Source organism: Falco peregrinus, chromosome 17 (genome assembly GCF_023634155.1).
Source record: "Falco peregrinus isolate bFalPer1 chromosome 17, bFalPer1.pri, whole genome shotgun sequence".
Classification (NCBI taxonomy): domain Eukaryota; kingdom Metazoa; phylum Chordata; class Aves; order Falconiformes; family Falconidae; genus Falco; species Falco peregrinus.
This window is the reverse complement of record NC_073737.1, coordinates 5,016,290-5,041,699: the sequence shown is the minus strand read 5'-3', so window position 1 is coordinate 5,041,699 and position 25,410 is coordinate 5,016,290. Positions and strand designations below refer to the sequence as shown.

Sequence of the window (25,410 nt, the reverse complement as noted above, 5' to 3'; positions counted from 1 at the left end):
TCGCATACCGAGCGCTCACCCACCCTTCCCTGCTTGGGCATCCAAGGAAACGATGGTTCCCCTAATACTCTCATTAATAAAAAGCATCACTAATAAACCCAGCGTATCCTTCGCTGAGTGGCACTGCAGACACATTGCTTTTTTTTTTTTTTTTTTTTTTTCCTCCTTTTTTTTTTTTCCATTTCGCTTCTGGGATGATTCCTCTCGCTTGACAGATGTGGCAGCTACAGCTGCCCTGGGATTTTGGTACGTTTGGAGAGAAAACAGGTCCTTGAGCAACGCTCCCTCCGCTGCATTTGACTTACGGCTGCTGCGGGAAGCTTTGCCATCCATAGGTTATTGCTGAGCCTGCACCAAAGCAGCCCGGGGACCTTGGCAGAGGGTTTCACTGGTTTGTTTTTTTATAAAGACGCTCATAGTTTTGCAATTCATCTGCTTGAGGTTTCCCTCTGGGAGCCTGTTTCCCAGTGAGTCTCAATTTACTGGTGCAGGGTTGGATGCAACACATGCCGGCTATTTAATTCTGATATCCCTCATGATGCAGGAGGGAATTGCTGCCTTGTTCACTAAGTTTTCCTAAAAAAGGAAATATTATAAAAGGTAATTCCTTACCTGGCTGTTGAGGTTGGCCTCCAGCAGAAGGGGGGGACCACCATTCCCAGGGCAGCACGTTGCCGCAATAAAGCCACCTTCGTTTTAAAAGTTGCTGGGCTCTCCTTTTCCTTGCCTGGAGATAAAAACTGAAGCCGTAGTTCATGGGGAAGAGCTGGAAACCTTGAGAAATGGGTGTTTTCCTCCTGTGCAAGCCTTGCCCAAACATCCATCTTGCTCCAGGAGGTGCAAGTTGTGCCTCCCTGGGGATCTGATTCCCGGGAAAGCCCTTTGGAAAGGCTCTTCAGAGCAAGCTGCTGCTTTTTTTCCTTTAGTTATGTCTTTCCGGAGCCTGGGCACACCTGGGATCTACCATAAAGCCACTGTTTTTCAGAAGAGCAGGGTAAATATAACAATAAAGACGCCCCAAAGTGCAATGACAAAGGTGCCACTTCCCTCCCCGACGGCCCAAAGTGCAGCGAGCGGAAGCGACTTTGCAAAAAACAACATAAGTCACATTTATTGCGTAAAAAAACCCACCAACAACCCAAAACCCCAATAAAGAAATGTACAAAAGCTTCAAAACAACAGTAAAAGGACCCCGGGGAGCTCATGTGCCCGCACTGTGCATTGTGTTTTCTGTAACCCTCCAGCGTTACTTTACAGTTTCCCCCGAAGTATCTCCTGGACCTGAGAAGATAAATTGCGTCACTCGCCCATTCAGCACCCGCCGCCTTCCCAAGGGCTTCGCTCCGAGCTGCCTTTCAGTCCTCCACCTTCTCACACTTTGCTGTGGCAGACGGTACCTTCCTCCCCCTCGTCTTCCTCATCCTCAGCATTGACAGGAATGTAGCCCCCTTCCTTGGGCAAGCACCAGCACCAGCCCGCGCCGCTCAGATCCACTGCCCCGAAGCTGAAATCCCGCATCTCCAGGATCCTGAAGTCAACGGTGTCCAGCTTGGAGTAGATCTCGTCGAGCTTTTGCCAGTACAGCCAAGCCATCACGAGGCCGATCACCTGCAAAACAGGAGCGTTAAACCCACCGCGGTCACGCCAACCCTTCCCGAAGGTCTCCTCCTGCAAGGGATGCTGTGGTCCCAACCTCCAAACGTGGCCGGGAGACAAGGGAGGACAAACAGCCAGCAAAATCTATGAGAGGCTCATTGTTGAACTCATTACTGGCCGCATCCATCCCACGACTTCCCACGTCAGCCCTGACAGAGGGATGCGGATTAGCCGGACGCCACCACGAGCGTTGCAAGGAGAGAGGCAGAGGCTAAAATTAAGATATTGCTGCAAGCACGGTGCCGCAGAGGTTATTTCCCATCTCCCTGCCGGCTGTCAGGGAATTAAAAAATGCACTTTAATTCTTCAGGAGAAGGGAAGGGAGGAAAAAAAAAACCCAAACCAAAAACCCAAGCATTCTTATCAGTGCAAGATTTCAAGCACGTTGTTTTGATTTCACCTGATGCTTCCTTTGCAGCACTACGCCACGGTGGCTATGGACATGGCACACTCAGCCGTCATGAGGAGCTATTTTCAGATGCTGACGAGGGGCACGGTGGCAATCAGAGCCCTTTCAGCACAAACTGCGTCTTTTGTACTAACCCTTTTACCGCCCACCTTGGCTACCGATCCAGAGAAATAAGATTTATTCCCTATAAACCCCGGATGCTTTGGGGTCAGCACCGGGATACAAAGGGTGCAGGTCGATAGATTTTTCCCAGGCACGAGGCAGGATGGAGAAAGACCATCCTGAGCCTCAGGGCTCTTCCTCTCAATTCCAAGGCTGGTAGTTAACAGAGGTTTCTGCATAAACCATTCCTTGCAAGAAAAAGTCAATAAATAACCCGGTTGCGCTTGTACCATCCATCAGCTGGAATCTCCTGCGCTATTGCGGCACATTGGTTTTGGAGCTGAAAAACATTATTCATCATTTCTCTGGGTCCTAATCGATCCATTAAATAGTCTGGAAAGTGAGAAGATGAAGGGAAGGATAAATGGGTCTAAAAGCAAAGGGTTATAACGCATCTCGGATCGGGGTCTGTTGTATCCCACAGTGGAAAGGGAAAAGTGTTTGGCCAGAGGAGGCTGCAGAAAACGGAAGCAAAGGCTCCGCCGGGAAAAAGCAAATCAGCCGAGTGTCACCCGGCGAGTTGAAAGCAACTGGGGAAACACAAACATCCCCAGGGTTCATGCATTTGCCTTTCAGAGACGGAGAAACACCCTGCCATCCCCACCAGCAGCTTGCGCCTTGCACAGAAACCACCCCAAACCAGCTCGATAGTTGTTTTTCCTTCCCAAATTGATGGGGAGGTGGATCCCAACCTCCTGGACCGACAGCTCTTCCTTCAGCAAGTCTGAAGAAGTGGATGACCACGTCCTTTGAGATGCTCTCCCAACATGAAGAGTCCTTCCTCGAGGTCCTCAGCTGGAGCTTACCCCATTCCCAACTGCACCCACCGATCCTAGAAGAGCATCCTGCTTATTTGACATTCTGCTTAATTACTGACGACAGGATTAATCGCCGAAAGTTGATCAAAGATGAGGTGCTGGACGCTGCTGCGCCGTTATGGCTAGCAGGGCTTTCCCGACGGCAGGAATTACAGAAATGTTGGATTTGTGCCATTGGGGTTCTCCACTGGGAAAGACAACGGCAGGTGCTGAAAGAAGAACTGAAGCCTCCAACATTTCAGCATCTCCTTTCGTTGCCCAATTAGCCTGAAATCGGGTTAAGCTGGCAGCCCCGGCGACCTCTGTGTGAGCTGCTGTAGCTCCCCACTGCCCTCAAAACACTCCTCGCTGTGCTGCATGTTACGTATCCATCTCAGCAGGTAGCTCCTTCCCAAATACTCCACGAAATTATTTTGGCCTGCATATGGAGATGCCGTTCATCCCTAACTCAGACCCCACCAGATGCATTCGCCCCCCGAGAACGTGCACAGGACCAGGCCTGGGTGTGGAACCTTATGGTCACCCGGGAACGGAGTTTGCTTTTGGCGGAGAAGCAAAAATAACAAAACCAAAGGCTTTGTCATGGAAAATCATGTCATGCCAGCCAGGGTCCTGTTCTCCTGTTCCCTATCCGTCTCCTCTTTGGTCCCCAAAAGCTGCAGAAGCCTCCAGGCAGGGATGCAGGAGGCCATGGCTGGCTGGATGATGCTTGGAGGTGGCTCCATCTCTCCGTGAACCTCAGGGAGAGCCCAGAGCACCCGCTCCTGCACGGATCCAGATAATAAGATTGTAGTAATCCATATGCAACAGCAGAGCCTTTAAGGATTTTAAAAGTTTTCAAATACTATTTAAATGTGTGTCAGGCTCTAGCATTATTTACTTCTATGAGCGTGTCATCACTTGGCAGATTAAAATCCCACTGCTGGTACAGTGAAAGGACCAAGCGAGCAAAACCCTTTGAAATGACAAATTTTAAGGCAAGCGTGTCATTTTTTCCTCCCTAAACCAAACAGCAATTCAGAAAAGATTTGTGTTTACAATAAATCTAATGCAAATTAATCCAATTCTGCAAACCCAGCCAGGTTCTGCGACATCATGCCTCCTGCTCCTCTCCTCCCGACGGCGACGCGACGGTCGAGGTATCACAGGACGCAGCATCCTCCTTAAACCGGGGATTTCTTGAACTAAATAAAATTACCCCGAGTCCTCAATCAGTAGCCTGCATCCCACAGCCTTCGCTCTCCTCTGAGTTATGAACCAACTTCCATCCCAGCTCGCCTCTAAATATCCTCTTTCGCTTAATGAAAACAGAAAAAGCTGTCAAGAATACAGATGCATTCAATATCTCCGGCACCAAGGGCACCATGTTTTCCAGAAGTAAAGAGACTTCTAACGCGAACGCCGATTTTATTGCATTGCAGTATGAAGGCAGGCGTTATTGCAGAGGGGCATGTTAACAAAATGTATCAAACATGAGGCTAAAAAAATTAAAAAGCTGCTTTTCTCCCTACCCTGCCCTGTGATGGTAATCACGCCCAGCGAGGGGACAATGGCTTGGGAGTTACCACTCGTGGGTCATTTAAAGTTAGAAAATTGCTTTTTCTTCCCGGCTGGTGTTCAGGGAAGCACAGAAACCACCGCTGCCCCGGCAGGTCGCCAGTCTGCTGCCTTCCCAGCTTTTTGCCGAGGAATTTAAGTGCACGAGGTTTGCATGGGGGAAACAAGATCATTGAGTAGCTGCTCTTACGGTGTGCAAGAGCAGTTGCGTGCACCAAATAAATCCAAAGACCTTTGCGTATCGAGGACATCAGCAAAGCACGCAGACCCACCAGGAAATCACAATATGATATACATACATATATATATATATATATATATGTAATTTTTGCAATGATACTGCAATAGCACGCAGACCCTCCGGGAACTCACAATATTATATATATTTTTATATATATATATATTATTTTTTTTACATATATATATACAATTTTTGCAATAATCCTGCAATAACATGCAGACCCATGGGGAAATCACAATATGAGATATATATATACATATGTATATAATTTTTGCAATGATACTGCAATAGCATGCAGACCCACCAGGAAATCACAATATTTTATATATATATATATATATTTATAATTTTTTTTGCAATGATACTGCAATAGCAATTGCACTCTAAATATGGCAATTTGCATTGATAATGCTACTTGTAATTTGGTGGCACCCAAAGTGGCAGCTACAGAGAAAACCACCCTGTGGATGATGTTATTTGAGAATTACAGCCTCCCTTCCCACCCGGACGCTGCAGGAGGGAGCGTGCAAGGGCTTGCACAGGCAATTCCTTCCTGCAGCCTTCCCTGGGCACGTGTTTTCGTCCCCGCTGGGGCATGCTGCACGCCCTGCCCTCTGCTCCCTGGCCACCTTGAGCACAAATCAAGAAGAGAAACTTTGCAAAACCAAAGCCTCAACATCAGAAGCAATGATAATCACGATAGCCACGCAGATACCAGGATTATTATTATATTTTAACCCACAAAGCGCATGATGTTGCACCAGGAGTGAGATAGCCTGTTGCTTTGTTGTGGAGGTTTTTTTTGTTAAGAAGAAGTTAAATATCCAAATGCACAGCAAAACAGAATCGGGGGCAGATATCTGCTGCCATTTCCCACTTCTCCAGCTCCTCCCAGCTCGGAAGCCTTGAGCCCATCCAAACTGGCATTTTGCAGCTGAAGACCTCGATCTCCATCTCTTGGCAGCACTTTGGGACTCCGCTGGAAAGTCCTGGCTGAAGCCTGCCCCAAACCCACCCAATTTAGGGTGAGGAACTTCTGCATCTTCATTTTCAACCAGCAAAAGGGCGAGTGGGACACTTGCTGTCAGCAAACGCCAGCCATAAATTCTCCCATCCCACCCATCCAAGCAGCTAAAGGAAATTTCCATTGAAGGGAAAAAAAACCCAAAACAAACAAAAACCACGTGCTCAAAGCACAAATCCTCAGGGATTTTGCCTCCGACTCCCCAGGGCTGTACGATGCTTACGAGCCACCTGGGAGGACGCGGAAATAAACCTCATTCATCACTTGCAGCTTTTCATATCTTTCCACGCCGCTTAATCAACCCCCTCATTTGTATTTTTCCTGTCCCCACCAGAGGGACCTTCCTGCCCCAGCAAAACCATGCAGGGACAGGCAGCCAGGCAAGGGCAGGCTGATTATTTCCTGATTTAAGCCCCAATTAGAAATACTCATTTAATCCCAGAAGCTTCCCACGGATGTCTGCGAGTCCTTGCTGCTGGAAGACCCTCGTGTTTTCTCTATGCAAAACCGCAACAGCTCAAAAAGCAAAATTAAACCCCCATTATTTTGTTGCAGAACTTGCAATTATTTCTAGCCAGCTTAGAACACTGACACTAATTATCACTGGGTGCTGTATTGTAATTAGCTATGGGTGTTGGCCTGTCTGGCTGAGCAAGGGCTCCATCCTGCTGCTCTTCCCAACTCATTGCTCCAGAAATTAAGGAGTTATCGCCCCTGCCACAGCAAACACCTCACTTCATCCACTGCTGTCACTCCGAGGCATGAGGAGTCACCTTCACATGACAAGGGATATCCAAAAGAGGTTGGAAATCATGACCCGGCAGTTTCAGCGCTTGTTCCCTGCTTTTTTTGTGGTGGTGGTAGCAAAACATCGTGGTTCTCCAGCACGATCCATCTCAGATAAACCCCGATATTGCACTTCTGGGGATCCACGCTTGCTCTCCCCTTCAAAGCCGAAAGTCCTCTCTCCCCTTGCTGCTGACAGCAGCCAATGATGACTTTTTTTAAACCGTTTCCAAGAAGAACAGCATTGGTCCCAATTACCAATTTCCTACCGAGACCACAAGATGAAAATTAGATTACTATGGGATACTTTAACATGACTAATGGTTATTCACTCTCTTCCAGCACTTGAAGAAGCCAAATATACACAAATCTTTGAGGCTATGCTCCAATTCCCGTGGTCCGGTGCACAGCCTTCTGCTAGACACAAGCCATATATCCCACGTAGGTGCCGCAAGATTTATTCCGAGGCTCTTTGGTGCTCAGCTCCATCCTTTCCAAGCCCCAGCTTTGCTCACTGTCTCATGGTGGCTCCACTTCTTCTTTTGGATTACACAGTTTTGCATTAGGAATAGGTCTCTACAGGGCTGATAGGGCCAAGACCTAATTGCAATCTCCTCCTCGTTGGGAAACGCTCGTTGATGGATGGCTCTTCTTCTGGCAAAAGGAAGCACGCTCAGAGTCATCAGGAACGTTTTGGGAAGCAAAGAAGGAAAGGGCTCAAACACTCATTTTCATGTTATTATACAACAAGAAAAAGGTCTGGAAAACCACAGATGTTTTCCCTTAGGGGTGGGCGTATGCATATGCTTGGTGGCTCAGTTTGGGGGGGAATGGTTGCATCTTGGTGCTTGCAGAGCGCTCGAAAGGAGCTCAACTCCTCCAGTCACATTTTCCTGGGCAATCAAACACACAAAGCTGAATTTGGCTTTTGCATCACAAGGGCCAAAAATTCAGGATGGGAAACAGCAACAAAACGACGCTCAAGAGCCCTTGCAGGGCGACAGCGTGATTAAGCACATCCCACTGCATCATGGTCCTGACAAAACCATCTCTGGCTGTGGAGAAAATAATCCGTCAGCCCACCGAGGGTCTCCTGCGAGGAAACCCTTTCCCATGCAAACGTCACCGGTGCCGCGCGCAGGCATGTGCCAGGCTCCAGGGGACCTTGCCTATTTGGGCAGCTGTAAAGCTGGATCCTGCTAAAAAATAAGCTGAATCATTTCCAGCTTTCCCAGAGCTAATCAAGTAAAAAGCCAGCATTTATCTTTTATTGGCTTTTCCTTCCATAAATTGGTATTTATAGACCAGGGTCTCGTAGAGGTCATGGACAGCAGATGGAAAAATCCCTTTTATTCCCCTTTGCTACTACATTAAGCACTCATCAGCCACTTGAGAATATACCGCCTTCCAGCCCCTGGAGCAACTAAGATATTAAAAAGCAAACAAAATACAAATTAATCTTGCAAAGGAAAAGGGAAGCTTGGCAATGCAAAGCCCTTTACACAAGGAACCATTTAACATCTCTGTCACCAAGAGATGAAGACGCCAACCTGCAAAATGCTCGTTGCAAGCTTAATTTTTGAGGACTGAATTAGTTGATCTCCTGGATTTATATTCTCAGGAGGGAACGCTTGCCTCTGCGCTGATGCTCTGTTACTCTGTAGCTGCTCCCAACGTAGAGCTTCGGAGACTGATGAAATATCAGGGCGAAACGGAGGTAGCAACACTTTGCTGTGAGGCAGCTGCGCCACAGAGTCGATAGATATTGAACCCTGGCAGCGACCTTTCAAAGATCTTTTTCTTTTTAATTGGACTTGTGCCACCTTTTGCTTCTTTGGGATGGAGAAAGAGGAGGAGAAGAGCTTTTCTATACACTTGTTTTTTGCCTTATTATAGTGGCTCTGTCTTCGCCTCACTAAGGAGGATGAAATCCTGTCAGGAAACATCCCCCGCAAAGACACGGGGATGGAAAAGCTGGAGATGCTTTTCCTGAGGTCAGTAGAGAAGCTGCTGAAAGAGCACCTGGGCATGGCAAGGGGGAAAGAGCAATGCACGAGGTTATTTAGCTTATTTTAACAAGAAACGCATTTTACGCACGCTGTAAACCACTTGGATAAGCTTGCTAGAGACAGGGAAAGCAGGGATACAGCCACCAGAAAACAAATGGATGTGCTTTGCTGCACCTGCTGAAAGACCTGGGGTTGCTTCATAATTAAACACGACTAGTGCGAGGCCACAACGTGAATTTGCCACTGACTGCCAGCAACTAAATTAAAATGTCTTTCTGAGAGCGCTGTGAAACACACGGCAGTTTGGCCTCAGTCGGCAGCTTGGCTGAGAAGAAGGGCAAGGAGACAGGGATGTGACTGGAGAACGAAGCGCAGCAAAAAGAAAAAAGAGAATTAAAGACACTGCAAAGGCAGAAAAATAATTGAGTCGGTGTGTTTACGCTTGGCTCTGAATGAAGTAAGACAAACGAACACAACCGCTTCCCCATTCCTCAAATAGGACTTTTTTTTCTCCTTTGCTGGATGGCTTACTTTGAAAGAAAAAAAAAAAAAAAAAAAGGCAAACATTCATGATTTAAGAGCAATCATAAAATTACAAACTCCCTCTGCCTTGCGCTGTCCGGGGGAGAGGCTGGCTGCCGTGTGGTGATGTACTCGGGCAGGATTTTTCCCTGCCTCCTCACTCGTTCAATCAGTTCAACCTAACAGGAGCCAGCAGATTTCCAGCTTTCCCCAAACCCAACTCACCCAATGCCTGCAGGCACGCAAACAAAGCCAGGCAGCCCACCCCTCTGCCTTTGGCCTCATGCACAGATATTTGGGGAAAAGTAGAGAAAAGTTAAAAAATCAATAACTTTCTGCGTGATGGAAAGCCAAAACTTGATGGTTTTCTACATCCGAGCACGATGGAAAGGCAACACTGAGAGCAATAATTCCCACTCTCCATGGATGCTCTGCATCAGCCAAAACTCTTCTTGGGTCCTTGTTTCCTGCAAAGAAGAGTCAGTTTCTTGCCCCAAATCAAGCACAAATCCCTGGCCCTCGGATGATGAACATCAGCCGAGCTCCAAGCCCCAGCCTTCCAGCCCTCGAGCCGCTCACCATCACCCATGAGGGTGAAGTCTGATCCTGAGGAACATCAACACTTCGAGGAAAACCGGGCAAAACCTGAAGCTGGACTCGGGCTGTGGATCACGAGCCCAGCCGTCGCCCCAACACCCTACAAGGTTTCCACCAAGGTGGTCTGCAGCTCCAGGGAGAGTCCTGTGCAGGGTATGACAGACACCCAAAGGCCAAAGATGGGACAGGTCAACATGTTCACTCTCCCCAACGTTCAAGGCACTGTCACCTCCCCGTGCCAACAGTGCCAGCCCCTTCCCCCTTGGATCAGCAACTCAATATTCTCAGCCCAACTTTCTGCTGGCAGCTGCTGGGGATGAAGCTGTTTCTGGGCTGACAGCTCCTGGAAACACAGATGGCCATTTATAACTTAATTCCCTCCAAAACTTGACAGAATCAAATCCAATTTATATTTTAAAACCTGGAAAGCATGAGCAGATGGGAAGAACCGAGGTTCTTCTGAAGAGCATTTAATGGCACGACAGAAAAATTACCACCTTTGCTCAAAAGCACTTGATATTCATCAAGGCTCAGCAATCCTCATTGGTTTTTCTCCCCATCCTTCCCAATTAAGAGCATCATGTTGGCAGTTTAATGAGTAACGCAACAGGTGGCTCCTGGAATGGTCTTCCGACACCCTGCGAGGCAGATGGAAGAGGTCGCCTCTATTACGGCACTTTCTCACCCCCTTTCTCTGCCCCTTGCACTTCCTCGAGGTAGCACAGCAGAAGTCCCTTGCTCATTTGCATGCTTTGGAGAAAGCACTTCAAAACCACGGAGCAGCACAGGATGGGGCACAACACCTGCTCCCCCATCTCAGTCCTTCGTTTGGACCATCCAAGAACTCAAGAGAAAAGCCCATCCTTTGAAAAATTAACTCAACTTGCCACATACTTCCCCAACAGCTTTTGCTTTGTTCAGCCACTGTTCTACCTTTCACTGCAAGCAGCAACACGTAAGATAAAATAATTTCATTCCCATTTAGATAAAACCCCATATCTGGAAAGCATCACCAAATACCTCCAGTGCCAAACCCCAACATTACATCCGACACTATAAAAAGAAAGCTTTCCTTGTCAGCCTCGAAAAGGCATGGGGAAAGAAGAAACAAAAGGATCAAATCAACACTAAATCATCAAAGTTGTGTCAAAAGTAATTCTGGAAAGATCTAGGAGAGATATTCACCCCCTTGCTAGCGCAGCGCCAACAGTGTCGCCAAGGGACAGCCCCAGCTGCAATCCAAAATTTCCCTCCGTATCGAGCATCCATAACGAAGAGCTTAATTACCTGTGCTGAAAAGTTGCTTGGCTCCTCAGGCATCATTAATGGGAAACGGATTTCATGAGGCATGGAAAATCCTGCTAGATTTACGATTATGGTTTATTTTGGTTAATATTTATGCTCTATTTGAAGAGAGCTGTAAAAACAAATATAAAAAGATTTGCTGTGCTGACATAGGCATGCCTTGCTTTTCAGATGCTATTACTTGATCAATAATTAGATTTCAGGAGCGCGTTATGAGACAGTCAGCACTGCAGTCGTAAACTATTAATTTTGCTAAGGAGGCTCTAGAATCTGGATGCCCAAGACACAAATTTGCCACCCGAGCCACAAATCTCAGATGTAAATGAAGGGGGGGGAAAAAATTAATGAAAAATTAATTCTTTTCCTCCTCCCGCAGAGTGAAAGAAGCCAAGAGGATGCCAACCGGATCCGCCACGTACCTGTGGAAGCAGAAGGGAGCAAACGATGCCCAAGGTGGCCTCAAAGTTGTCTTTGAGCCAGAGCCCGACGGCGTGGATGCAGCCTCGTACGTGGATGATGTTGAGCAGCTCCAGGCGCTGGAAGCAGAGCGGAGGGAAGCATCATGGGTCCATCAAGATGTTGGGCTTGGGGGGAGACGTCGGGTTTGGGGGGAAACGTTGGGTTTGGGGGGAGACGTCATTTCTTGCATTTGCTCCTTCTTGCGAGCCAAGGGAGCGGCACGAGAAGCATTTGGGAATTCATTTCTTGGCTTGCACCTTTTCCTGGGTTTTCTTGCCAAAACCCCATCCCTGGGAGCTACGGACCATATGCACAGAGATACCGCAGCACTTTGCTGCGATATAGCCCCAAGGTCACCCCCGGAGGCCTCAAAATCAGCTTCTCTCCTATCCCCAAGCCTCAAAACACAACTCAGAGCCAATATTTCCCAGGGCTGACCCAGAAACGCCACACGCCAAAACCTACAGAGACCACCCAAAGGTGTCCCGAGCCTGCCTGTGCTCCGTGAGCCCCAGCAATGCCCCGAGATGCCAGGCAAAAGCAATAAAAATAAATTTATACAGAGCTGCAGTAACAGCCATCCTTGGCGTGGAAGAGCTTGTCGGCGGATAATGGGTTTGTTTTAGGGGATTTGGGGAAGGAGAAGCAAATCTCGTACTTTCGAAGGAAAAAGCCAACGTTACCTCTTTATCGAGCGTCCTGTACCCACACAGGGTGTTGATGACTTCTCCAGGGACCTGGGGACAGAGAATTGGTGAACAGAGTTAGCTTGGAGAAAGACAAAAGGGAAACAGAAGAAATAAGAACAAAAAATAAGGAATAAAAGAGCTCGCCCCGTTGCCTCAACCATTCAGCTACCCTTAAAACTTGCTTTGCTACGGCGGGCTCCTTTTTGCCCAAATGTAACGCCAAAACCATGCACGCTGGCAGTAAGTTGTTGAGTTTTTTAATTTTTTTTTTTAAACCATTTTTCTCTGGTTTCTGCTGTTTCAGAGGATGCTCACGTGTCATGTCCCAACGCTTTTCCAGTGATTTGAGCCGGGACCACCTCCATGTCATACCAGCATTCAGCAAAGCAGCTCTTTCAAAATGTTCCCTTGAATTTCTCCTTGTTTCATTCCGACCACCTTTTCTAGCACCTTCAGTCATGTCTGTCCTTCACAATAAACGGAATTTCACAGGGATTAAACGTCTTGGACTCTCTAGAAATCAAGGGGGAATTTCCCCAAAGTCTTCCACCACTTTGAGGAGAAACGTAAGGATTTTAAGACATTCCCAAGGCCTAGATCTTGGTTGGCCCACAGAGATGCCTCAAGAGCTGCAGCTAATGAGAGAAATTCCAGCCAAACACTGCTATTCAGGACCCCTATAAAATAAAATCAAACCCAATTCCTCTGCTTTTGACAGGATGGAAATGGGTACATTTTAGGTTACAAAACTGATTCCTGCTCATCCCCCAAAAAAAGCGAAGCTGGAGAGCAGCTCCGGCACATCCTGAGCTAGTTGGGTACTTCGCACCTCTTGGGACTGGTTTTCTGATGGGTTTTTTTGGGGGCTTGTTTCACAGATCAAACAGCAGCTTCTATAATACCATATATTTCTAAAGGTACCCCTAAAACAATAATGTGCTGAAATTATTAGGCTTTCAGAAAGATGGCTTTGACAACCAGTAAAAGCTCCTGGGCAACAAAACAAAAACATGCCTTGCTTCGGAGGCGCGGAGATGAAACAGAAATGTGCCCATTTAGATGTAAATGATGCTTTTCCTGCAAGACACAGCATAAAAGAAACGTGCACCTCTGGACAGACTCCAGCCATAAAGCTGCGACTTGTTCCTCCCCTAATTGGCAGGGAAATTATTCCAGCGCTACCCTTCCAAGAGCTCCTGTACCGAAGACGTTACTCGCCCGTGCTATCAAAAAATCCCATCTCTCACCACTTCAACATGCTATTTACAACCCGGGTGTAATTCAGGAGACTAATTGGTCCCCGTGCATACAAAAGATTTGCAGAGAAATCTGGAGATCAACAGCAAAGTGCCCAGCAGCGTCGCTGAGAGCAAGCTCAGCACCATAAAACGGGAAGCCTCCGCCATCAGGGAAATTTGCAAAGCTCTTCAGGCAGGTGCTGTCACCTCCAGTGGTCCAAAGGAACCTGCACATCACCAAGGACCCATCTAGTTGGTTGACATGAAAAAACCAACCCAACCAACCGGTTTTCTTCATAGCTTTCAGTTGTCCTCGCTTTTCAGACTCGCTTTCGCGGACGTCACAGGACGCTCGCCCATGAAACGCCGTTGCTTTCTATCGGGCTCACGGTTTGAACGCGTCTGGCTGCAGCACAATGAATTTATTCCCTCTCACGTTAAATAACCAAGGGTTTCTTGGTCATCTCCAGCCCTGCCCATCTGTTTGAGTAATTCCCTCAACACCTTTGCACGGAAGGTAGAAAAATGAGGTTTTAGCCTCGATCGACTTTTGTTAAGGTCTTGCATGGAAGAGAAGGTCAGAGCTGAATTGACATTTCTAACACACCACCAGGCAGAAGCCTTTATTCCTCCAGAATGCATTTTGATGCCTTCAGGGATCACAGAAGAGCAAGACACAGAGGTTTAAAACCCACCGAGGGCAGAAGACTGCAATCTTTGCCCTTTTTTATTTAACCACCTGCTTTTCCTCCCCCAGATCAGTGCCAAATGTCAGCGGTGACACTTCGCAAGGGGTTCAGAGATACTGCGCTTGGCAGAGGCTCAGCTGCACCGCGGCTCCCTGGGAGGAGGCACAAGTGCATTGGAAAACCATAAGAGATGAGGACCCAGTCTCACACCCTCAAGGAGGTGCATGTTTGCCCATTCCTTCTTCCTGGGAATATTTTAAGGTCTACGACCTGAGAGATAAGACTCTTCAAAGCAGCCAGGGCATTTTTGGAGGATGTCTGCTGCCACAGTTGCAACTCAACCTGGAAGATGCCCCAGAGGATGCAACACAAAGCTCTTGGAGGCTCTTGTACAGAAAACGTCTTTTGCTGGAAAACAGGATAGCTTTATTGCTGTATTTAATGACAGGTTGAAAGCGTATTGTAGCGAAGCTTCTAATCCATGTTTCACGCTCCTTTCTTCAGGCAGGCCCACGGGAACACCAAGTGACCACTTGGACAAGAAAATGGACCATCTAAGCAGCGTGCCAGGCCCAGAAAAAGCTCTGAAGTTGGACCTGCCGGTCAAAATAGCTTTTTCTCCAAAGTGGTGTGCACAGAGGGAATGTGTCTTGCACGGGCTGTGTCCTGCATGGGCTATTGTCTCATGTTGCCTTGGTTGGGAGGCTTGGAATGAGATGTCCCTAAGCAGGAGGAATGATGGAAACAACCTGACTGCTTTGCCAGTGTCACCCCCAACCCCACGCGGACGGGGCTGTATCGCGTGGCTCGCTCCTATCATCATCTTTTGTTCTTTCCACGACATTACATTTCCAAATGACCTCTCCTGGTACCTCTCTACTTAAATCTCAGAGGTCCTCTAAGGCATAACGATGCTTCGCTCTCCATCTTTTGTTCACATAGGCACAAATAGAGAAGAAAGACACAAGAAGAGAAGGGTTTTCTTGCCCTACAAACTGGTGGATAGATAACTGGTTGATAAAAAAGTTCTTCACAGCGGAGAGACCACCAAGTTCATCTCTACCCGACGCAGAAGAGTTCATACACATGCCCGGGCGGTGCCTGGTTAAGCCTCCAGCTGCAGGGCCACCGCAATGTCTTCTCTTCAGCCCTCAAGTAGCATATTTTGGTGGAAAGGGCTTTTAGTGGAGCTTGCACGTGGCTGAAACCCAACCAGGTACGTCCAGTGTATCACACACAGGTACCTCCTTCACCCCAAGGTGCAGAGGTGCTTCTCCCATCTTCTCAGCCCGCAAGAAAAAAAAAAACACGACAACTTTGCAATGCAATTTCAGCAAATAGCTACGAACAGACCTGCTGGAGCTTACGGTAAATGCAATGATGAGGGGTTTCACTCTGTTGTTTAAACTAAGCTTTTATTAGCTTGTTTAATGTCGCAGACAGCAGAAAACTCCCAAGGGAGCTCGCTCTCTTAATCCATTTCATGCACTATTGATATTGTGTCAGGCTGATTTCTTAACCAAAAGCATCTTGCGGTGCCAAAAATCAAATCTCTGAAGAATGAGGCGACATCTACCTGGTGACTGTTCTCCCTGAGAAGGGATTTCATTTCTCATGGAGATTTAGATGCATTTGGCAAGGCCTCGCTTCCCGTAAACCTGCTCCAGCTGTCAGAGCCACATTCATGGGCTTTAATTCTTGGGGGGGGGGGGGGGATAAAAATGACAATGATTTACTGTGGACCTCCCCTCCCAGGGTCTGGCTACTCCAGTCCTTCGCTAGAGCATCCTCCAGACCCGGCTCGCTGCAGTGGGGAGCCAAAAAGTTGCCTGGTTTCTTACCCTCCTGTATTAATCATCTGTGATTTCTTCTATCTCCCATCCTGCCTGCTGCACTCAGGGCTTTTGTTTGCCAAAATTGTCACCCAAAACCATGGGGAGTGTAAAAATACCGAAAAATGCATGTGACTCTCTCCATCACATCCTCACTCATAATACAAAAGGACAACACATGAATTTCTAATTCTATCTTCAAGAGCTTTAGGATTCTTAATCAACACCCTGATTAGAGACGACAATTATTTTTGCAGCTGATTTGCATGCCAGGCTTCCACTGATAATTAAACCACCTCAGATTTCCCTCTTTTTCCATTAAAAATCCAACAATGATACAAGATTGATGATATATTTTCCTTGTGCATTTATTAAAGCCTGTGGCACGGCCAGGGTTCGGAGGCAATGCCGAGACTCCTGATGCTCTGCACCTCGAGGAGGTGTTGCTACCAGGATTACACTTCGCAAATCCTTTTTTAGCAACATTTCTAGCTTTCCTGGCCACAGCAACCAGGGATATTTGCACTTTCCCCCCCCTTGCCTGGGCCCAGCTCCTGGCATTTTATCCACAGCATGCGTTAGATTGATTGCAACGAGGTGGATGGTTGTATTCAACAAGAGGGTATCAGAGCACTTAGCTTAGTCTCAGCAGAAAAGCACTGCTTGGCGGGGGGTGGCTTGATTTTCAGCTCTGGAAATCAGCACAGGAGACCCTAACGGCTCTGCAAATCCACTCCCCCCCATCCCCCTCTGACCCACCTCACAGCGTGTTGGAAATGCAGCCTTGCCAGGGCAGTCGTTCACGAGATTTTTTTCCTATCCCATTGCACAAGGGTGGCTTTTTATCCAAATACTTCTCCCGGCCTCATTTTCAGCAAAACCCTCCAAAACCCCCTCGTCAGCAGCAGACACCAGCAAACATGACCCCGTGTATCGCTACACCCCGCAGCAGCCAGCTGCAAAACGTGTTTTCTTGGACAGGAAAGCAGAAGACAACAGCTCATACGGATCCAGGCTGAGAGGCAGCCAAGTCCTTTTAAGATGCTGCTATTTCTTTGCAAAACAACCCTCCAAACCATTTTATATCACTTATTAGACTGAAAAACAGGAACTCAGCATTTGTAACAACTCCTCTGCATGATACAAACACAACTGATAGCCCAGTGCTTTGGTATTTATTCTACGTTAAAGCAGCAGAGCCTACTAAAATACAGTGTGGTCCATATATATATTTTATTTCTTTACCACCTCACGCTGATGCTGTCTCAAACCGCTTTGCAAGGTGGCAATGCAGTTTACAAGAAACCCTATAGCACAGAAATACACGGTAATAACCAGTTGGAAGAGGGTGTTTTGCTGAAATACTGACTAAAATAAAGGCTCTTGCCGTGCCTTGGCTGCCTTACCTTCCTGATACAGCATGTGTAGGGCACCCCACATGCCAGCGGCCCGCTGCCGTTGCAGGAGTGGTACTGGTTAACCTCCCAGTCTCGGTATTCATCGCCACCGCAGCAAGAAAACTGCAAAAAGAAGAAAAGGAGAGGATGAGACATGCAGTGGAACCAACCTTGACATCTCCAGCCTGCCGACGCATCCCCCTCCAGCCCTGCCCTGCATCCCCAGTGCCAGCACCGACAGCCCCAGTTATTTTCTCCTTTCCAGGACCCTACATAAGAAGTCGAAGACGCTGCGTGAAAAAAGAAATGTGAGTGTTTAGCCCCATTTTAGAGGTGCGCAGCAGCTCTAGATGCGTGCATGCGTGTATTGGAGGCATCCTTGCTTTCACGAGCCCAGGCTCATTCATGCTGCACTGATTTAATTACAGGTGACTAATCCATCCTATTCCTGGGGCACGCAGGAGAGATGGCTCTTTCAGCACCTTGAATGAACGTGTTTCTTGGCTCTCGAAGGCAGCTCAGCTAGTTGGTGCCATTCGACAAAATGCTAATAAGGCTCTGCAGTCTAACAGGGATTTCTCTTCCCGTCAAGTTAAATTAGAGATCAAATGCTACAGCTACAAAGGAAGAAAGCTGCTTTTTTCTTTTGTTCGCACAATAGGGAAAAAAAAAGAAAAAGAAAGTTTAATGAAAGTCATTTTCTGTTCTCCACAGAATAAAAGTGGGCTTATTACATACCGAGTCATCCCTTCTCTTGGTAAACAAGCTTGAATCTTTACATTTTTCTCCTGGAAAAAAAAAAAGCCTGAAGTGGGCAGGAGAGGTTTGTGTGCTTGATAACAGGAAAAAACCAGGTTTTCCCTGTTTCTTGAAGCACCACTCTCTTCAAGGAGCAGTTTTCGGGAGAGGTTTAACTCTGTGAGCATCTGCTCCCCATCCTGCTGATGGGCTGGGGGCAATACTCGCCAGTGGGAGTAGGAAAAGCCACCAGCTCTCAGGGTCCTCCTGGCCTCCTCCCATGCCAAAATGTGCAGATACGGCCAGGAGCAGCCAACCCACAGACTTACAACTATTTTTGAACTTCTTACCTTTAATTCCTCTATTGCTTTTAATCCTTCCCCTTAGCGAGGGTGAGCGTTGCCTAGAAAGAGGGGGAGAAAAACACCTAAAGGGGTATGGGCTGTTGGTACCTATTTGATATCCCCAGGCTGCAAAGAAATTTTTTCCATTTGTTCCTGTAACTGTGCAAAAATTGGTAAAAAAATCCTCATGACGAGGCTTATTAGCTGCCAGGAAGCCTCACACGGGTGTTTTCTTCTCTGCAGACAGAGGTTTAGCCCAAACTCCTGTTGTGCCTGGATTTATTTCTCATAAGCCAAGACAGACTGCAGTGTGGGTTTTACCTTCAGGTGGGCTCCCGGAGCTGGGAGAAGCACAACAAGCAGAAAAACCAACGCGAGCCCACAGAAAGAGCCTCGCGGGTGGCATCCGAGGAGCTCTCTGTGTTGAGGACCGCAGCCGCCACCTGCAAGATGCTGGCTCGTTACGACCAAAACCATCACTCTGTAACGTGCTGGAACGAGCCGTGCTGGTGAAAGCTGCCTTTCATCTTCCCCAAGGAGAAAGGAGGAGGTTTCCAAGCGCAACATCCCTCCGAGCCTTACTTTGAGTTTGGAGCTACTCGGGTTTGAAGACCTGCAGCCCCGGCAGCTCTTTGAAATTCAAATCCTGTGCTCAGCAAAGCGGTTTGAACTCTCCTTTTCCACCTGTAGTTGGCAAACCATTAAAAAAAAGATCAAGCGAGGGGCAGCGGAGAGCTGCAGTTAGCAACTTGCAGCAGACCTGGGCTTTTGAGTCGCCGTGATCTCCAGCCTCGCATCCAAGGCCTGCAAAGGGCAATAGTTCAGCAAAAATGCCTGATAAAAACATCTAAGTATTATTTTCTTTAGGGCAATTTATTTCCATATCTATTTGCTCACAGGCAGCCAGACCAAGCAGGTGTCGACAGCTAAAACCACATTATTTGTACCATCAACCTGGTAATGAAAAATATTAACGTCTGGCACTTCGGACAATAATTACTTGCTGGTTTTACTGTATGATGCTGGTTTAAGTGTGGAAGGCAGGTGGCTCTACTTTAAAGCATCACTTGAGAGAGGGTTTAAGCAAAATTGAAATCCTGAGGAGCGTAGTGTGGTTTTGTCCGACCTAAACAAGCCATGTGCCGGCTCACCTATGCATAGACAAGGGTTTTAATAAGGAAAACAGTGAGAATAACCCCTAAACGATGGTAACAAGCTGCTCTGAGATTGTGTTTTATCAAAAAAACAGGTCTGGGTGCAATCCTTCCAGACTGACTGCTAGTCTTCACTCTCTTGCGGGCTGCTCGGGTCCCGTAAAAGCAATTTCCCTTCTCTTAACATCACTTATTCCTCTGCATCGCCTCTCCCCTGTCCTACCCTCAGGTCAAAGCAACCCTACATTTCAATTGCCCAACGTTGCTGTCGTTCCTGGATCGGAAATCATAATTGCTAATAGAAAAGCTCACAGTGATGAGCTAAACGTTCTTGCAGAGCTCCTTCTCTCGCTACAAGATAAAATGTGCAGACGTTCAAGACTTATCAGCCACACTATAAGTGGCAGCCAACTTCTTGTAGTACAGACAGAGACTTTGAGATGAAGATCGTCCCCCTGAAAACTTTTTATTAAAAGTCAAGGGAAGAAGGAGACGGGGCAAAATGTTGCAAAAATGCAATGAGATTATATGCTCAGTACCTGATCCTTGCTTGTCTGGAGATACAGAATCCTTCCCGCAAATATGTTCTGCTTTATCTGGAAATTTGTGGTCTAATCTCCTCATCACCACTCGTTGGGGATGGCTCCATCATGAACTTCCCGACTGCTGGTGGCAGCAGCCATTTATCATTCATACAGAGAGGTCTGAATTACAGCATCTTTTTAGAGAGGTTGGAGTAAAACTTGAAAAAGATTCTGATCTTTCTCAGAATCAGTTGCATCTTGCGACCTTCAGAGGGCTCCTGGTCTTATTAATGTGCTCGGTTCACTAATGATGACTCCAAGAATCAAAAGCAGGTGTTTAAGCCCAGAAAGGGGAGAGTGGAGGGCACCACCAGCCTTGAATTCCAGCTACATCAAAGAAAGAGCTTCGCAGTCTCCTTTTTCTTCAAAGCGAGAGACAAGATTCACATGTTTGTGATGCTTCGACCCATAATGAAAGGCGAGAAACCAGGCTGAGGTGAGAACGTTCAAAGTTTCTCTGAAAGCAGCTTTGCCGGCAAAGCCTGGCTCTGCTCTCCAAAACCAACCCAGGAGATGTAAAATCGCTGCGATTTCCCTCCTAGCTCTCAAAGTTTGGGGTTTTCCCCACTTTTTTTTTTTTTTTTTTTCCCATTCGCCAAATGCTTCGAGCCAAGTGCTTCCCTCTCATAGTAACACAAATAACGGATACACCAAATATCCTCACGAGCAAAACCTACATCTCCCAAATTCTCAGGAGCAGCTCTCACCAGTACTGGAAAAACCAAATTATACATTGGAGCCAACCAAACTTGTCCGGACCAGCCAGACACTCAGTGATGTGGGTAATGACTTCAAATCCTGACCCGACTTGGCTTTTCAACGTACTCACGGGGACGCATCATCGCTTTGCTGAAGCACCACTACCCTGGTTTTCAAGAGTCAAAAGAGAAACAGATCTAGCCGGGCCTCAATAGAAGGAATTAGGAAGGTGTTTTAATTTAATATTTAATACTTAGTACCTCAAAGAAGCTACATGGTGCATAAAATAGAAGGCGACAGCAGCAGCGTATCAAGAGTTTGGTTAAAAACAATAGATTTGGGAGGATGGTTTAATTGACCCGCAGGCTGGCTTGAGGATGGGGGCTGGATCCTGCCAGCTCCTGGCAGGCTCTGAGTGTTCGATATGAGACAGAATATGCAACCACACGTATAAAAACGTTCAAGCAGACTATGCCAAGCCCCAGTATTGGACTGGGCACAGCTCTTGTCAGCACCAAGAGCAGTTTGCTCCCGGTCTTGCCTGTGGAGAGGCTGGAGGTCTCCTCTCCTTCCAGCGACTGTGTGAAAACACCTTATCTGCACTTTTCCCATTGAGACAAGGGCTTGGCCAGCTACTGATGACACCTTGAGTAAAAAGACTTACCTAAGGTGGCCTACCTAAGGGTCACTGCAGCCCTGAAGCAGCTTTAGCCCATGGTATTTTATCCTTCCATCTCTCTGCGCAGGCTGGGGTAGCGATCAAAAGAGCTTTCAGGCATCAGGCGCTGGTTTCCCATCAAGACCGGGAAATATAAACAGCCTGGCTGTCCACGCTATGGTGTGGAGCAGAAGATGCTCTTTTCAGGGCACACAGGTGGCAGAAAAACTCACCAAACCCCGCTGCGGGGTGAGCTGGGAGAGCAGCACAACGCAAAACCGTGCCAAAAGAGCAGCGCAAACCAAGAAAGATCGAGATATTCAAGACAGATCAAGCGAGGCACCGCAGGGATGGGAATAAACTCCAAAAATACAGGGAAAACCGATGCTTCTGCCTCAGCCAGGCATAGAATTCACCACTCCTTGACAAACTTCACAACCAGACCTCCCCAATGCCACCCCTCCCTCCAAACCCAAACCTTTTCCTGTACGAAATCCAAGATGTTCTTGAAGTCAAGGTCATCGTAATAGTGTCTGATGCCCTCTTGGATATTGGAGTGGAAAACGGCATTCATCTGGTGACAGAAAAAAAACCAAAACCATGGCTCACACATGGGAAAGGCACTGAGAAAATATTGCAGGACATGAATTTTTTTTCATAGCAAGTGTCACCAGCTGTTACCGGAGTAAGAATTTAACCTGTGAGCCTATTTCCTGGGGCAAAATTCATCATTTTTGAGCTCTCAGGGCTAGCAGCATCATTTTTGTGGTCTCAGGGCTAGCAGCATCCCACAGCATCTCCCCATTTCCTGCATGTGTGAGCAGACCCACACACCTTTGCCCACCCAGCTTTTCCTATATTAGATTGAATTATTAAGGTGATTTCTTTGAAAGCTCCCTCAAATTCTCAATCTCATCGGCTAACAGGATGTTAACCACTGGCAGGGGGGTTCTGATGTGTTAGGAGGGGCTGGAGGGGGTGAAACGGGCTGCGACAGCCAACGCCACCAGCCGCACGGTGATTTATCCATGGGATGAGCAACATACGGGAGCAGAGACCTCTTCAGAGCCCTCAATCACTCCTAATCCCAACAAATCATCCAGGAATTCAATCACACCCTGAAAGGGAATGGCTCTCCCTGCTGCCCTATCTCCGAGGAGGCTCTGCCACATCAGGCACTTCACATTAAACATTAATGAAATGGAAAATGTATTTTATAGATGCCTGGGAAGCATATAAGGGAGCTGGGAGCGGCGGCTCGAAATGTCCTATGCAGAGCCTGGTGCAGGTTTGCGTGACAAACCACCGAGCAGAAATATTAATGAAGGAAAAAGGAACTTTTTTTCTGAGTTAGAAGCAGAGGAAAGGTGGGGGGGAGGGGAAGAAAACGTTTTTCATAATTCACTCTGACATGAAAATTAGAGGTTGGGCAAACTGGGAATGGGGAGAAGAACGGGGAATAAAGAAAAAGAGAGATGAAGGCACGTCAGAGCAGCAAACAAAGCCTGCCGACAGCGAGGGATCTGGCAAGGAGATCTGAAAAAAAACTTTAAGAAATTGCTCATGTGGAAGTTTATTAAAATGTTAATTCCCAGTTTGCCCACCGTGAAGACCAACACAACAGGCAATGCCGGGGTTTTACCATCTTCTGCCTGGTTTTCCCCAGATGGGCTCACCCCACGAGCCTAACGCCTTCCCAGGAGATGCCAGCCCCAAGGCAGCCTCTGTAATTAAATCTTGATTTTAAGGTGGGAGATAAATGTCACAGGGTTAATCATGAAGTTCTGGTTATAAGACCTCCCCACTCCCTTTCCCTTCAAGGATGCTGAACCCATTATCTCTGATAATCTCCCAAACCCCATTTGCATATCAACAGAGCCCATTTCAATGCTTAGCAGCTTCAAGGCCACTAAATTAGTTCCTCGTCCTTGCTTATTTAATACAAAATCCAATTAAATATGTTTTTATCAAGTTTAAATAAACAACCATTGTTCCAAATGCAGATTTGTGCCTCCGAACAATTTCAGGTCAAGTGGATTCATCGCTTGTCGGATCTCTCTTTTCTTTCTCCCTCATTGTTTGATTTTTAATTAGGTTTTGATATCGCCCGTTAAATTTAAATTAAGGCACAATTTAGGTGCTAATGGTTTCTACTCAATCCAGGAGTTGAATCATGAAGCTGCAGTCCCCTCTCCTGATGGTACCAGTGGTTCCCCATTGCAATCCTGCAGTGCAGGATGGTGCTGAGCACCGTCACTGAGGCTCAAAGGTGGAGCAAAGCAGAGGATTTCATGCTGAATTTCACAAAAACACAGCCTCTATGAGGCAGCAGATATAGGTTTTTCTACACGGAGGAAGGACTCAAGCAATCTGATCTTCCTTGGAGAAGAACTGGTGCACCAGGTTTTTCAGGGATCAGAGGGTTTCTGAAAGCTCCGAGAAGCTGCCGGATGGAGTTGGCTGCAGCATCCAAAAGGCAACATCCTCTGCTGTTGCCTCTCCTCAACTTTGGGGCTTATCAAGCCCACAGCTCCCAATCCCAGCCTGGCCTTGGTGCTCACCAAGCCAACAGCTCCCAACCCCAACCTGCCTTTGGGGCTCACCAAGCCCACAACTCCAACCCCAGCCTGGCCTTGGGGTTCACCAAGCCCACAACTCCAAACCCAACCTGACCTTGGGGATCACCAAGCTCCTGGTTCCAACTCCAACCTGGCCTTGGGGTGCACCAAGCCCACAATTCCAAACCCAACCTGGCTCTGGGGCCCACCAAGCCCACAACTCCAACCCCAGCCTGGCCTTGGGGCTCACCAAGCCCACAATTCCAAACCCAACCTGGCTCTGGGGCTCACCAAGCCCCCAGCTCCATCCCCAACCTGGCTTTGGGGCTCACCAAGCCCACAATTCCAAATCCAACCTGGCTCTGGGGCTCACCAAGCCCCCAGCTCCATCCCCAACCTGGCTTTGGGGCTCACCAAGCCCACAATTCGAAATCCAACCTGGCTTTGGGGCTCATCAATCCCACAACCCACACTCCAACCTGGTTTTGGTGTTCACCAACCCCACAACTCACGCTCCAACTTGGCTTTGGGGCTCACCAAGCCCCCAGCTCCAAACCCAACCTGGTTTTGGTGTTCACCAAGCCCACAACTCCAACCCCAGCCTTGATGGGTTGGAAACGATCAAGCTGTTTGCATGTAGGGGAATCAATTTTTAGAGTCCGTAGGTAGGAATCTCAGTTGTTCTCCTGCCTTGTGCATTCACGGAGCCAGCAGAGATTGAGATTAGCAATTTAATTGTTTGATGGATTGCAAGGGTAAGATTAAATTGAAAATGGTAGGGTTTCTGTGGCAGAAGGCGAGCGGCCAAAAAGGACATCTGTTGGAAGCATTTACCATCTCGCCAGCTCAGCTATAACTCTAACCTGTCCCTGTCCTTGCAAATGCAAGCCAGCAGTTAACATAATTGAGATGAGGAGCTTAATGAGCCTTCAAGAAAAAAAAAAAAAAGAAAACCAAACAAAAAACCAAACACCAAAACCACGGCTGAGAGTCTGCACAGGGAGCTGCGGTGCGGCTCTGGGTGGTGCTGGAGATCCATCGCAGCTCTGGAGCACAATGTGCAGCCCCAGCAGAGCAAGAGCCATGAAAACCTTCATTTTCAGGGCACATGCTAACAGATCCTTGAGGAATTTTCCTCCCCGACGATGCGGGGCTGCAGTCTGTCACCGCGCAGCATCCAAAGGCCTCCCCGATCGCACCCACCTTGTTTTCAAAGATGATTTCGATGAATAGCAGCAGCAGCTCTGTGAGGAAGATCACCAGAAGGACCCAGAAGAACTGAAAA

The 25,410-nt window shown here is 47.6% G+C and overlaps 2 protein-coding genes across 6 annotated transcripts in view; both read right to left on the bottom strand.

Annotated features, from left to right (window-relative positions):
* Nucleotides 1-1,064, bottom strand: part of SLC4A5 (solute carrier family 4 member 5) — a 32,339-nt gene extending 31,275 nt beyond the window's left edge. The window contains 1 exon segment of the mRNA XM_055820421.1: nucleotides 613-1,064. The gene's annotated coding sequence lies outside the window, so the exon portion shown is untranslated.
* Nucleotides 1,065-1,084: 20 nt separating this feature from the next.
* The window catches only part of LOC101914268 (tetraspanin-15-like), a 99,132-nt gene continuing 74,806 nt past the window's right edge, over nucleotides 1,085-25,410 (bottom strand). For all 5 annotated transcript variants that reach the window (XM_055820316.1, XM_055820319.1, XM_055820317.1 and 2 more), the window contains 6 exons: nucleotides 25,329-25,403; nucleotides 22,046-22,141; nucleotides 17,400-17,513; nucleotides 12,229-12,282; nucleotides 11,506-11,622; nucleotides 1,085-1,608 (listed from right to left, as the gene is read on the bottom strand). In XM_055820316.1, coding sequence (XP_055676291.1) covers nucleotides 1,372-1,608; nucleotides 11,506-11,622; nucleotides 12,229-12,282; nucleotides 17,400-17,513; nucleotides 22,046-22,141; nucleotides 25,329-25,403 — 693 coding nt within the window. In that variant the 3' untranslated portion in view covers nucleotides 1,085-1,371. The remainder of the gene's footprint in view (nucleotides 1,609-11,505; nucleotides 11,623-12,228; nucleotides 12,283-17,399; nucleotides 17,514-22,045; nucleotides 22,142-25,328; nucleotides 25,404-25,410) is intronic.